This window comes from Pipistrellus hanaki (genome assembly GCF_964339955.1).
Source record: "Pipistrellus hanaki genome assembly, chromosome: 14".
NCBI lineage: Eukaryota > Metazoa > Chordata > Mammalia > Chiroptera > Vespertilionidae > Pipistrellus > Pipistrellus hanaki.
Window position 1 is genome coordinate 13,544,299 of NC_140516.1, and position 14,648 is coordinate 13,558,946.

The 14,648-nt window shown below is 45.1% G+C and overlaps 1 protein-coding gene across 7 annotated transcripts in view; it reads right to left on the minus strand.

Moving 5' to 3' along the window:
- KAT6B (lysine acetyltransferase 6B) overlaps positions 1 to 14,648 on the minus strand; it is a 176,346-nt gene that overhangs the window by 4,290 nt on the left and 157,408 nt on the right. For all 7 annotated transcript variants that reach the window (XM_084904835.1, XM_084904837.1, XM_084904834.1 and 4 more), the window contains 4 exons: positions 6,685 to 6,916; positions 5,970 to 6,129; positions 5,044 to 5,376; positions 2,685 to 2,976 (listed from right to left, as the gene is read on the minus strand). In XM_084904835.1, the coding sequence (XP_084760961.1) occupies positions 2,685 to 2,976; positions 5,044 to 5,376; positions 5,970 to 6,129; positions 6,685 to 6,916 (1,017 nt within the window). The remainder of the gene's footprint in view (positions 1 to 2,684; positions 2,977 to 5,043; positions 5,377 to 5,969; positions 6,130 to 6,684; positions 6,917 to 14,648) is intronic.

The following is a 14,648-nucleotide window of genomic DNA, read 5'->3' on the forward strand; positions in this document are numbered from 1 at the left end:
TCGCAAGCACTGCTTTCAATTTAGCATTTTAAGACTTAACGGTAAAGACATAATCAAGACTAATAGAGAATAATACTGTGGCATAAACTGAGTAAATCACCCAGGTCTGGGAAAATTGTATATGCCAAACACGGACACGTACATTCCCTCTCTCAACAAAGCTGTGCTTTTTATAGGAAGCACATGGATAAAGGCAACAATAATAAACTTATTTGAGTTAACGAACAAGATATTCTCTGATGCCCGGAATTGCACAATGTACAAAATTCACTGCGACATTTACAAACTAGGAAATACAGGGGAAGGGGTTAATGCCAGCCCATGTCCACATCCTCGCTGCACTAAAGCAATGAGAGAGAAGTCTCCCTCCTCACATATCTGCCCTCAGAAAGTGAACTTTGGTTTGTGGACAATTAGTGAATTTAAATGCTCTCAGATGACATTATTTACTTTGACTTAAATGTTCTCTCTGACATAAAAATAAACTGTGTACCTCTGAAACAAATGAATAAATAACTAAACACATCTGTAATCTACTATAGGATCATCATTTTTTGCATGACATAAACTATCATGCATTTAGCATAAAATTATTGAGCAGTTAAAGCACAGGTATTCCTTTTATCACTAATTCTGTCCAGACTGTATTTTGGATCAATCTGCTGCTCAAATGTGTGGTTTGAATACTAAAGTAAATAAAAAACAAACCATAATTGTCAAGTTCATTTTAGTTCAGCTCATTTTATTTTTACTGTACCTGCATGCACATGGATATAAATATGTAAGTATAGTTTTATAGATATAAGCAAACAAGAAAATATAACAAACGAATAAATATAGATATAAAACACCCAAGTCTTAGGAAATTACAGATCATGCTGATCTTCTGGTGGATGAAAAGAAAAAACTTTACAAAGAGAAATCGTGTCATTAGGAGAACAAACTTGGGAGAACTTATCTTCGGGAACAAAAATAAGATCCAATAACCAACGTGGAACGGAGATCCCTTTTGCCCGAAGGGAACGACTTCTAATCCAATCAGTGCAGAGCATGGTGAACTTTCAGATCATTTACATATCGTATTTTCCGGCGTATAAGATGACCCCCTAATTTTACAGTTAAAACATAGGTTTGGGCCTATATTCACTGTTTAAGACTACCCCCCACTTCAAAGAAAAGACTTACTTTGCCGTCAAGATCTGGAGGTAATTTTTGTGCAATTTTGGTCTTTTGCCCCCAATTTTCGGTTGACTTTTTTTTGTTTCAAAAGTCGTCTTATACGCCGGAAAATACGGTAATAAAAAAGTTACACATAAACTTACCTGCAAGCACTACATTCAAATTGGCTAGCCGAAGAGAACACATATGCGATGTGGACAGACCCTTCGGAAGCTCAAAGTACAATACCTAGTTAACGGACGTCTCAAGATGTTCAAATGGTTTCACTTCTATCCACACGGGCAGCTGAGCGCCACGCCAGTGCCCTGGTTTCTACGTTCTTATCCCACGTGATACTGGACCTACCGGCTTTTATGGGAAGACCTCTCTACATCAGAAGATGAGTTTTCTCCTAATTATTTTTTAGGAAAGAAGCTTCTGAAGGGAAGTGACAAGGCCACTTAACATGTCTAAGGCAAATCACACCAGGTGGAGAATGAAGTCAGTGTCCATTCATCTACCAGCTCTTGAGAAGACAACGGACAACTGGCAATAGGCTCAACTTCCACACAGAAATGATCAGTGGCGTGCTGCTGCCGCTGCTGCTGTTTACATGCTTGTTGGTTTAAAAAACGAAAGAACAAGGCTTGGCTTCTCTATACCCAGGGTACGATGCCATTCTCTCAGCAAAATACTGTATCCCGTTAGTTAAGAAAGTCAAGATGATGCTTGGTCATATTTTCAAAAGCTAGAGTGACAGCCTGTGGTGCCAGGGCCATGAGATGCCTGGTCCCTGGATGGGAGTGAGCTTTTGAAAACAGACATTTCAGCAGTAGAGAGCCTGGCCCTCATTGCCCAGCTGGGACCCACAGGCGGGGGATGGTTGCTTTTAAACAGGACATTGCTTTTGGGGTGCCTTTTTTTTTTTTTTTTTTTTTTTTTGAGGATGGGGCGGAATGGCCCTGGCAGCAGCAATTGTAAAACAGTAATTTAAAAGGAAAGACAGTTTCCTGATTTCGACATTATCCTGTCTTATCAAAGCTACTAGTGACGGTGTAAGTTTAGCTGATTCTTGATAATATAAGACACCAATGATTATAAGATGCATTATCAATCTAATATTTTTTCCAGGAAAAAAGAAAGCTACTGAGTTCAGTGCTCACACTGATAATAATATATGCACTGATTTCAGAAGTATTAAATGTGGGGGAAAGCACATATTAGAATCAGGAAATGCAGTGTTTCTTACTGACATACTTCAACGCTTTTGGGGACAAGTCAATTTCCGGAACGTAAGAGGAACCTGTCTACAGGAATGCTGGGCCTTAGAAGTTGTTTAACATAAAACCCGATTCCAGGAGGAAGAGCCGGAACCTTTCATGAAGGAGAAAGGACAGGTGAGCAGGTACTTCCCGGGGGTCCACACGCCCTCAGGGATGCCTTGGGGCAGGACCCCGGGCGCCTGCTGTTTGGCAGGAATGGACAGAGGGTGGCAAGGGCAAGCTTTTTATAATCCCTCCACTTACTTCTGAAAGGGTCAGCACTCTTAAAGCAATGATTGTCTCTTCCGCCCCCTTCCTCTGCCTGCCTCTTCCTGCCGGACGGATGCTGGAAGGCCTTCCGCAGGCCCGGCCTCCCGCCGTCCTCCTCCGCGTCCGCCTCGCAGGTAGGCTCCAGCTGCGGCATCGGTCTCTCCTCGTCCGAGTTGTCAAAGGGCTCATTCAGCACTTCCGTCGTCTCGGAAATGGTCTCAGTTGTTACACTGCTGTTGATCCTCCTGCGTTTACGACCCCTTTTCTTCTTTAGCACAAAAGGCCTCTGAAATGAATTCCAAACAGAATACACAGAGCTCATGAGAAATTAAACGGTGGAGTCGATAGGCAGCAAACACGCGAGTCTGAGACTCGCACACATAAAGGCTTCTGTGCTGCCTTTGTAGTTAACCTTCCATTTGATGTTTAACATCCCTCTCGGGCTCTCGACTACACAGGCAAGTGTTTTCCAAATAAAACAGTTGTTTACTCAAGCAGATGCTTTGAGGATAGAACATCCTAGAAGCTTAACTGTAGATTTTAAAAGCTCCAGTTTGCTTTTCTAGCGTATATCTTCCAACGGCGCCTGCTGGCTGCACCATCCTGTACATCACAGCTCTGAAGGCGTCACAGACACCGATTTTCTACAAACGTCGCAATAATGAACTAGTCACGGGGTCACTCAGTGAATACTTGACAACTGCTCAGGGACCACCTACTACGCTCGAAGCACCCTAGGAAATACGATGGCTCACAGACTAGCCTCTGTCCCCATTTCGTAACTTCAGGAACAACGAAAAGGGTGCTTAAAGAGAGGACTAGACTGGTGATAGAGTCATTTATTGGTGGCTGCAGGGATGTCAGCGACTGATAACTTTATAAAATATTTTAATACAGAAAAATCTAAAAAAAAAGACATGAGAACTGCCTTATTTATGTAAGACACAAACTTTTTTTTTTCTAACTGCACTACAGATCGGCACAGATGACTCCCTGTAACTGCAATCATGAAACATATTTTCTCAAGTAAAAAGAATTTAATGATACAAAACTTCAAACTAGGAATAACAAAAAAAATTGGCTGCTAAAATGTAAATCTGTCAATAATGGGTCCAAAAAAAATTACTGAAAGTACATTGCATGGTTTAATATGCGTGGTCAGAATTCAAACTCTAGGTAACCAGTACCCAAGAATGATTGTGTCTTACATTTTTAACTCTTTGAAAGTTCACCAAAGTGCACATATAAGTCTGATAATCAAATCCTGTAATTTAACATTTATGATTATTCATTTCCCAAGTGACCAGCCCTCCCTAATCCACTAGAATGTTCCATCATGAGGAGAGCCAGTAGAAAGAGCTGGCTTTCTCTGTTTGAGTCATCTTATATAATGGCAGTCCATATTGTGCCCTGGATGATTCTGGATTTTGCCATTTTTTAAAAACAATTTTCTTTGTTTATATACGTAACACATGAGGACATTTTCATTGTAAGAAACCAAAACATTGTGTAAGTCCACTTTAAGGGATGCTCCCTCCACCACCTCCCCACACCGCCCTTCCACGGGACGATGGCCGGTTTTGAGCTGGGAGTTAGAACAGCGGGTTCTCTGACAAACGCCACACAGGTTGGCCTTGGGGTGGCGTCTTAACTTGTACTGTGTTATCTCTGTTGGTCTTGGCCACACTAACATTATCTGGCCCCCCTCTATGTCACAGATGGAGATTGAAGACAAAGATATCAGATCCGGGTTGAGTCTAAGGACAAAATCAGTTTTTGACCTTCTGCCCAGGTGCATGTAGAGAAAAACCACCAGGCCACTGAGATATGAGAAGTTTCAGTAATGTGTACTTGGCCATGAATGCAAAATACCGGCGTCCAAATGAACGGCCTAAAGCAGCTTCTAAAAAGTCTGTGCCAAGAACTAGAACAAGAAATGGCACCGGGAGCGCTGGGCTGGAATCGAGCACTCACCTGGTTCTGGCTCCATCTCTGATGAACTGTGTGGCCCTGGACACATCTCCTGGCCTCCCCAAGCCTTGGCATTTTTATCAACATTTGCCGAAGGTCCTTTTCTGTTCCCTCAGCCTCACTCACTCTAGCCCCACACACCAGCAGGTGGCAGTCACCACCAGACTAGGAAGCTGGGCTGCTCCTGGCTTCCTGTCCCAGCACTAACAAACCCCAAAAAGTAAACACAATCATGACCGTAAGATGATACATGATCAGTGGGGCTGGATACAAACACACTACATCTGAAGAATGGAGAATGAAACAAATGCTAATAGAATGTTTGCAATGCCCGATTTGACTGACGCTGACTCACAGACTGAAAATCTAAACAGACACATACCTTTCTCTTTATGGCAACTGACTGTGGCTTAGTTAATCTTGGAGGAGAGCTTTGAATATTTTCTTCTTCCTCTTCTTCTTCCTCCTCCTCCTCCTCCTCCTCTTCCTCCTCTTCCTCCTCCTCTTCCTCTTCCTCCTCTTCTTCTTCACTGCTCTCTCTGGACAGCTCCATCAGCTGCCCTCGGTCCCCTGCCACCGGCCGGCTCTCCGGGGAATGCAAATATTTATTTTTCGATTGTACTTTTGCAGGTGATTGCCTACTGTTAGTTCTAGACGACAGGATCTCTTGCTCCTCCTTTTCCCAGCAGGTAGCTTGTTCCATTAGCCGCTCAGCCTGAGGGGGGAGGGGGGAAGTGGCAGGCCGGTGAGAGGGCAGTTAGGCAGGCAGAGCCTCCAAGGATCAAAGGCGAAGGAAGCTAAGTCATTTCTGCTCAGGACAGTCAGCCAGCCAGGCAGCATTCCAGCTGCATCATCTCAGGACTCTGACATCCGTTAGGATAACAAATCAAAGGAGATTGGGTTTCATGGGATATTTAGCAGTATTAATGATGCAGCGAATTGATTTGAGTCCTTTATCAGTACATTACATGCTCACTGGCACGGAGCACTTTAAGCAAGTTCATAAACACAAAGAATCGATTGACACTGCAGCCTCGGAGCTCAGCACCAAATTTGATCTGATTACATGCTGTCAGTAGTGAAAAATGCTGCTTTGTGATCAATGATAAATGTTTCATTTTTTATACTCAATCCAATAAAATTATCATGTCTTACCATGCAACCTCCGTTAGATAAATTAGTGCCATATCATTTCACGAGCTCTCTCTACATAACCAAGCTTTTGACAATGATGTTAATGACTTTCTTAGTTTAAGAATGCTCCAAGATTGAAATTGCACAACTCAGGTTGACGAAGCCAGTCATTACCTCTTTCTCAGCTTCTCGCTCTTCTTCAGAGACCGCGGCGTTAGAGACTGAAATTGGGGTCCACCTCAGGCTCTCTGGATCAAGCTCATTGGACCGGGAGCAGGTTTTCAGCTTTTCCATGTGGCCCAGTATCAGCTTTTCTCTTCTAATGATAACAAATCTGTAATGTGATGAGGCAGAACAAAGTGCAATCAAAAGCTGAAGTTTCATTTCACCTTCGTGTAATGACATATGCTAGCACTAATATTACCGGGGTGAGGAAAAATCAGAAAGCACATCAAGGCAAAGGTACGCTAGATTGAAATTGGACCAGCAAAAAAAGTATCATTTCCGGTTTTCTTTGTAAAAGAAAGGTTTTAATAATACTGTTGGGGAGCCAAAACCGGTTTGGCTCAGTGGATGAAGCGTCGGCCTGCGGACTGAAAGGTCCCGGGTTCGATTCCGGTCAAGGGCATGTACCTTGGTTGCGGGCACATCCCCAGTAGGGGTTGTGCAAGAGGCAGCTGATCAATGATTCTCTCTCATCGATGTTTCTATCTCTCTATCCTCTCTGTGAAAAATCAACAAAATATATATATATAAAGAAAAAGGTTAAAAAAAAAATAATACTTTTGGGGAACCTTTAACAGGAATGAACCTGCCTGACTCCAGGGGTCCCTCCCGGTGTAAGATGCTTGAGGGGCCGCTGGGGGCCGCCCAAGGCGCCAGGACTCACCTGCCATCCCTCTTGTCGATCATGCGGAGGTGCTGCAGAGTGGTGGCAATGTCGTGTGGGCACATGCCTGTGGCTCTGCTGATCGCCTTGATGCTGATGTGCCTCTCGTGGTGGCGGAAGAGATACTCTAAGATGACGCTCTTCCAGTAGGCCAGGTAGGAGAGCCGGCCCAGGTCAGAGAGCGGCTTCTCTGGGGACCCTGCTTGGCCTTCTCTTCTAGAAAGCAAATAGCCTGGGGCAGAAAAGGCAAAGTCAACCTCACGGTGGTGCTTTCAGACCCTGAAACAGGGGCCACTGGAAATAACATGAGTAACAATGAGGTACAAACATGAGAAGTGCGCGAATACACATAGTCTCTTTCCAGTGTCAGTCTTTGGTCTCCATGAAGTTATGCTTCTGGATCTTTTATACTGACACTGTACGTCAACGCCTCCGGCAAGCGGGAGCATTCCACATACACACATTCAACAACACCGAGGCTGAAGTCATTGCTCCTGCGAAGTCTCAGCAGTCCACTCTCACACCAGCTTTAGAGTCTTTCGGAAAGTAAATGTCAGGCACTTACTCAGAAATCCCATCGAGGGACGGCCCCAAACATTAAGGGGAAGTTGTTTTCCGCAGGAAGGACCTAATGACCCTTTGACAGCTGCGTCTTAATAAAAGAGCAGGGCCTCCCTGGACCCGGGTTCTATATTGCCTGTTATGTTTAACTAGCCGGCTGATCTGAGGCTTTGTTTTAAGACTAATGAAAGAATGTCTTTTAAGTCCACTGCTACAACTCGCAGGAGCCTCGCTAGCTCCGGTTTCACCTCTTTCATGCAAATTAATTTATAATCCAAATCCAGAACGTTATTCCTTTGAATTAAAACAAAACAACTCTCTTAAAGCAGACGGCTTCACGTACACTCAGAAAATCCCCGAGCGGGGTGAGCTTTTGAGTGTGCATTTCACAGCGTTCCTGCGAAGGCTCACTGGCAAAGGAACTTTCAAATGAGAAAAACTTTAAATCCACTTGAAGGTAATGAATGAAAGCTGGCGGCTGTCTCGGTAATTAAGAGCCACTTATGGAGGAGAGAGAAAATGCTAAAACCTAACGGTGTCTACCTTGCTCTAATTATCTGTTTCAACAGCCTCACCTTCATGAACTCGCTCCATTTAAACAAACATCAACCACATACAGTAGGTGGCAGCAATTACAAAATCATGCCTGTCTGTGAGCCACCCAAAATCTTCAGCATTTCTCTTCTTTATCTACATTTCCAAAATGGCTGCGTTCTCAAGAATTTTCTCGATTTGGGATTTTTTGTTTTTTGTTTTTTTTGTTACAATGAGATCAGCTTCTGGTGTATTTTTTCCTGACTCTGAAAAATCACGGTAAGTAATGCCGAAATTACAGAACAAGAAATCCAATCTGAGCCTGGAGGGGTGTAACATGCATATAGCATTTTGCATTTTGATGGTTTTCGTCTGAATGCCGTTATAAAGAACAGGCATATATTTAACTTTAGGTTTGGCTCCAGTATTTTGACTTATTTGTCTCTTTAACACATGTTTAAGTGCAAAGCATTTGATTGAATGCAAACAAGCACCGCACAATTTCACAGTCAGACCACCGATCACACATCCTGCGCCTGCACACGGGCTCGGGGAGCGGCGGCGGGAACGCTAACAGAGCGGCCACTGTGCGGGCTGGCCCGCCCCCGCCGTCCGTGCCCTGTCAGTACGGAGAAAAGCTCTCTGCTGCCAGAGTACAAAGGGGGCCCAAATCACAGCACACAGATCATTGGCACATCCGTCACCTGCCTCCTAAGTGCTCGGAACACGCTGGGAAATTTACTCAGTCAGCTGGAGGTACTCTGTACCCCTGGAGGGAGAGAACCACAGAGCCATGGATATGGAACTATCCCCCCTTTGTCCATGAGATCCCACAATTAAAAGTCCCCTGCAGTGACTGCCAAATTCCCTAGCCCCTCACTGATTCTTAGCTGAACCCCGGAGTTGAGGAGAGAAAGCACCACCCCTCCAGGGCCTGCCCCCCCCCCCCCCCCCCGAAGCCAGCAGAAAGATTTCTGTGTAACGCAAATGGTCACAAGGCGGTATATTCCACACAAGGAGCAACAGTACCCCGGAAGTACATGTGTTTCTTTGTTCTGTCTTCTCTTCCCACAATCTATACTCTGGGACAAGAGGAAGCAGCCAGAACCCCCCGAAATAGATTTCACTCAGCTGCTCATGCTCCTACGCCCTGAGCAGCACAGTGCACAGTGCCGGGCAGGGGCTGACACTGGTCTGTGGAGAGCCTTCAGGCATACACCTGCCAGCGCGTGCTGCTCCCACCATGTCCAGTGGCTGTCTTGGGGACACTCCCTCGGTCAGTCTGCAGGGTCCTGGCCCTTGGGGGCCGAGGAGGCAGCAGCCCGCCAAGCGCACAGGACTCCGAGCGAACACCTCCATCCACACCAGCGAGAGCACCGGCAGGTGTTCAGGGGCGACAGGCACCACCGTGAGACCACCCTGTCCGACCTCACTGCGTTGCTGATAGTCACACAGCCTTTCCTTCTCCTCTCTGGCCTCATGGAACTCTCCAGGGGCTTGCGACAGTGAAAGAAATCTATCCTAAGAGCCATTTGTAAGCCCACAAAGTCTCCTCTGGAAGGAGAGACTCTGGGTTTAAATGGAACAGAGCTCCACAACCAGAAAGACCGAGGATACATTTCTGACGAGGTGTGTGAAACCACTTGTAATTCACGGAGCTGTACAGCTGGGAAGAAAAAGTTGTGTCATGTCTACTTCATCTGTGCCCTCGCTGATGTAATAGGTAATTTAAATTTTACCCACGACAGGCACTTCTCCTCAAAAAAGCTGTAGCTGGTGGTGGCATGCCACCGCTTTGACCTTCACGGAATGTTTTAAAGAATTCCTTGCCATCTTTTGTTTCCTTCTACTTTTCTTGGCTTCTCAAATCACAATTACTACATAGCTAGCGCAGGGACAGAATAATTTTTGGTAAGCATGTTTATTTACTAAGGAATTACAGACATGCGGTGGTTTGTTACAGCCCTTACGTTTAACTTACCAAAAATATTCCAAAAGATTGATCTAAGAGGCAGGGGGATAAAAAGCACTTCTCTTGGAAGCGGGCATGTTATCCTGAAGGATCTGAAACCAGTACGATCCACCCTGGTGAACGGACTCCCATGATGCTCTCACCCCTCTCCTTCACTCAGGGCAGTTCAACCCGAAAACCTGGGCTCTCCCTGAGGGAGCCTGGCTGTTCAGACTGAAAGCAAAGTGACGTCTGAAGGATAAACCCCGGTAGCTGCAGGATAATTAATCGCTGGCGAAATTATTCCCTTTAAATTGTCTGTGAGCCAGAGGTGCCGGTGAGCAGCACTTACTCTGCAACCGGGAGACCTGTCATTGAAAGCGGACTGGCCCGGAGCAGCTCTCTGGATACCGGTGAAAGCTGGCCTCCCCTTTTGTTCCTGGGGAAGGGGAGGTCAGTCTCCGTGCTGGACCACACGCTGAATTCAAAAGGTGATCAAGGTGTTTGCACATAAAGGACAGGTAAGAACAATGGGGTGTCTGCAAAAGGCAAGCATTTCTCAGCTTTACCACAGGGGACCCAAACTCACCTCGCCTCTGTGAAGGCTGACACACTTGGAGTAAGAATCAATTATCATGTAACTAGTTCTGACTCCTTGTGTTTGAAATGGTTAACTGAGAGAGAGAGAGAGGGAGAGAGGGAGAGAGGGAGAGAGGGAGAGAGGGAGAGAGGGAGAGAGGGAGAGAGGGAGAGAGGGAGAGAGGGGGAGAGGGGGAGAGGGGGAGAGGGAGAGAGAGAGAGAGAGAGAGAGAGAGAGAGAGAGAGAGAGAGAGAGAGAAACAGTAGTAGAGTGGTGCCTTCCCATAGACAGATCCATTAAGATAAGGAGAAACTATCCAGACAAGGTCAAGATTAGTTTTTTGCAGACTTAAATTCCCAAATTAATTGACCTCCCAGCATATTAACTGCAAGGTTAACCCTCCTAAAATATGAAACATTCCTTCGTTTTAAACGAGTCATATTTCAAGAACGTGGACTGGACCAGCAGTGAATAATGTTCGCAGGCAAGGTGCGGATGCGGACGCGGATTCACCCCCACAAAGGCAGCACCCCCGCAGCCTCGGGCACCTTATCTCCTACCATCTGGAACAGACCAGATGAACCTCCTCAAATACAAAAGTGTAAACTTTGGCAAGCGACTCCCAACTCCCATCTGTCTGAATTGTGTGTTTGGGCTAACTAGCTGTTTTTAGGAGGAAGATAATCTTCAAGGATTACACACCTTTCATCAGACACCTGTTTAGCTCAGCAAACCCCGCTGAAAGGTTCGTATCAGTAGACAGCACTGGATTTGCAAGCCTGGGAACTGACACCAAGCCAGGGATTTATGGCAGCTCTTGACCAGAGGAAATCCAATAGCTCTAACCATGTATCTCGTGATTGGGGATGGAAATTCACTGGCCTGCACTCATCTGTTACTAGTATCTGGCTCTGTGACCAAGTGGATAAATGGCATGTCATCAGTGTAAATAGTGATAAATGAACTCCACGGGCAATTTACGTCTCCTTGCTGAAGTTTCGTGGTGGTTTTACAATTGGTTTAAAAAGGAAGCTGAACCTTAGCTTTTCCATTGTTTGTCTTCTTTTAAAAAAAAAAAAAAAAAAAAAAAGTTTTACTGATTTTAGAAGGGGAGGATGAGGGAGAGAGAGAAACATCAATGGGCTGCCTTCTGCACACCCCCTACCAGGCATCGGGCCTGACCAGGAATTTCTTTAATATCTGGCTTAACAGAAAACATTCTCACATCTGCTTTGGTACTCAGTCTGTTGTGCTATCACAGGTCATGAAATTTCCTGAAAACTCCACTGCACACTCATGAGAGGATGAGAATGGAAAGGACAAAGAGTAAGTGTCCCAGTATCACTTTGAAAATAGTTGTGACTTTGCAGACTCCCTGAAAGGGTCCTGGGGATCCCCATGGGCCCCCTGGACCATACTTTGAGATTATCTGCATTAAATAAAACATGAGGATAATTTTTAAAAGTTGGATAACAAGGCCAAGGGTATTCAAAACAATATGGCTTTTACTGAATCGAGTATGGCAGATCGGAGGCGTTGTAAGTTGGCTAAGAGCAGGGTTCCAGAGCTGGACTGCTTGGAATGGAATCTAGGGTCCACCATGGGCCATATGTATGACCGTGGGCAAGTTCTTCAATCTCTCTGCTTTAGATCCCTCATCCATAACATATGGAGAATAAGCGCACCTATCTCTTAGGGTTGTTGTAGTGAATGAGTCAATACAGAGCGTGAACAGTGCTTTGTATAAGTGTATATATAGAGTTTCTATAATATGCAAAGCATTGTTCAAGCTCTGTCTTGATTTATTTAATACAACAACCCTAAGAGATAGGTATTGAATAATGAAATCTCAAGGTGATCATTTGGGTGACTAGGTATCTTTTATGTATGGGGAAGAAATAAAACTTGGACAGAAGAAAAGAGGCAGACACTCTGCAGAGCTGGGTTGAAAAGAGCTACCTTGCTTTTCTTACTTTTGCCTGAGGCACCTGAAAACCACTCCACTCACTCCACTGCCTCAGACAGTTCTCTTCATCCCCCAGCCCCCAGCTAACCACCCAAGTATAAATTTAATTAAAGAAAGAAGCCATGAAAAACATTTATACGTATATAGTGCCTCAGGAACGATCTCAACAAACTGGCGACAAAGTTCCCAGCAAGCTCAGTTCTGTGCCCCACAAAATCCCTTTGGTCCTTAAGTCCTTAACTTCAAGGACTCTCCTCGGGGAAACGGCAAGCCCGACAAACCACAATAACAATGCCTGCTTGAGGGCTTCGGCAGAACCAGAGACAGTCCCAGGACAGAGGAAACAAAGACCCAAATGTTCTAGAAGACCCAAATGTATAAGGCCCGCGCCAGTCAAACCAGAGAGTGGAGACAGCGGTCTTCGGGGAGGAAGGCTGGCTGCCTGGATCACATACTGTCTGTTTCTCTAAGCCTCCCTTTTCACTCTCCAGATCTCCCTTCCCAAAGATCCCATGGGCTCCTGGCTCCAGGGTTGAGCTCTTCCTCAATTATGTGCAGGGGCCACTGGTCTTTCTGACTGAATTTCCACTCCTCCATCCCCCACCCTCACCCCTAAGTCCTCTCTGCAGAGGGACAGTATTCTTTTACCTCCCACAGGACGAATAGCAGGGCACGACTCCCCTTATACTGTCACACACACAGGCCTACGGACCACACGGCAATTACCAGATAAATTCATGATTCTGTGAATGAGTATGGACTCCCCTGAAGGGGATGGTCATGCTGTGTGTCAGTCACCCACAGAAAAGGTAGGTGCTCGTATGAACTCATAACAATGAATTCACAAACAGGGCCTCCAGTTGCAGTGAAGAGCTCCCCCGCTCGGTGGCAAACTTGTGCTGAGGAGAGCGAACATCTGTATATGACCTCCTCCTGAGCTGGCAGTGACCTGGGCCAGAGACAGACCCCTGTGAGATACCATAGGCCAAAGGTGAATCAATGGCATTTTTATAATTATAATGGACTGAGGAGAATGCCTCTTTATCTCTCTTTTTTTTTTCTATCCTCTACTCAAGCCCTGGCTGCACATTCACATCAGTTAGGGGCCTTTAAAAACTGTGGATGTCTGTATCCCACCCACTCTCAACTCTTGCCTATCTCAGGCCAGTTTGGGCCCAGATGTATTATGGGTTATATCAAGCAAAGGGTCTTGGGGACTATACCTTGGCCAGAATGTTAAGTGGCGGTGCAACCCCAATCCCACTTCTCCATTTCTGCCACCCCAAAGGGCTGTGGGAGTAGCAGGGATGCTCATGAGAGATGCAGGCAGAAGGCGAGTCCCGGGGGGACATGGAGATGTCTAAGAGCTGAAGCTGGGGAGGAGGTGGTCACTCAGAAAACATCTCTATAATAGACATCGCACAGGTTTATTTAAACATTTAGTGAGGGAATATTTGTTCATGTGTGGCGTGTCACCACACCAGCCAAGTCCTGGTCTGGTGTACTAGAGGAATAGCTTTTTTCTTTCTGTGGCGATGACTACGTATAAAATGGGTTTGGTCTCTCAGTTTTCTTGTTAGAAGAATGAGGCATCTCTGACAAGGATAAAAGGATTGTGGGATGAGAAATGTTATACTTTGTCAATAGCACTTATCCCCAAACTAAAATCATTTGGGGAAGGCAAGAATTTTAAAAGTACTTCCTTACATATTCTTGCGAAGTAACCGCAATTCTTCATGAAGCCCATGGCCTCGTACAAACCTAAGCCAAGCTCTGAGTCACTCAGAGGGGCTCCTAATTGGGTAAGGGGTGGTAAAACATCACCACCAAGGCCTTGGAAGTGATAGAAGCTAGAAAAGCATGTCAAAACAATGCCCTCTGCTTTTACTTTTTTCTGATTTTCCACAATTCAAGCCACTTTTAAATTCTGGAAAGCTTTAGGAAAAATAAAATGTACCAAAAAATTTTTTAAGATGAAGTATTATGGCATTTTACAATTATTCTCTCTCTTACAAATATTGAAGATTCCGTCTGAAACACTATTTCAGAAACTAATTTAATTTTCCCAAGTGGAAACCTGGATAAAATTTCATATTTAAGTTACAGAATCCTGGTAATAAGAATTTACCATTAAAAAGTTACAAGAGTTCAAACACTGCATTAAACACATACACACTTCAAATAAAGCATCTGCTCCAAGCAATTAACTGTTTGCTCTTACAACGCTTCACCTGGAAGGAAAGCTATTCTATTGTTGAAACATTGCAACCAACCTTTTCCTTAAATGAACTACTAAAAGCAAACACTGGAGTTTCTCTCGCTCACTTTTATAGGTCTGAGGTTCTGTGGGGGCAACTGAGACAGTCCATGCT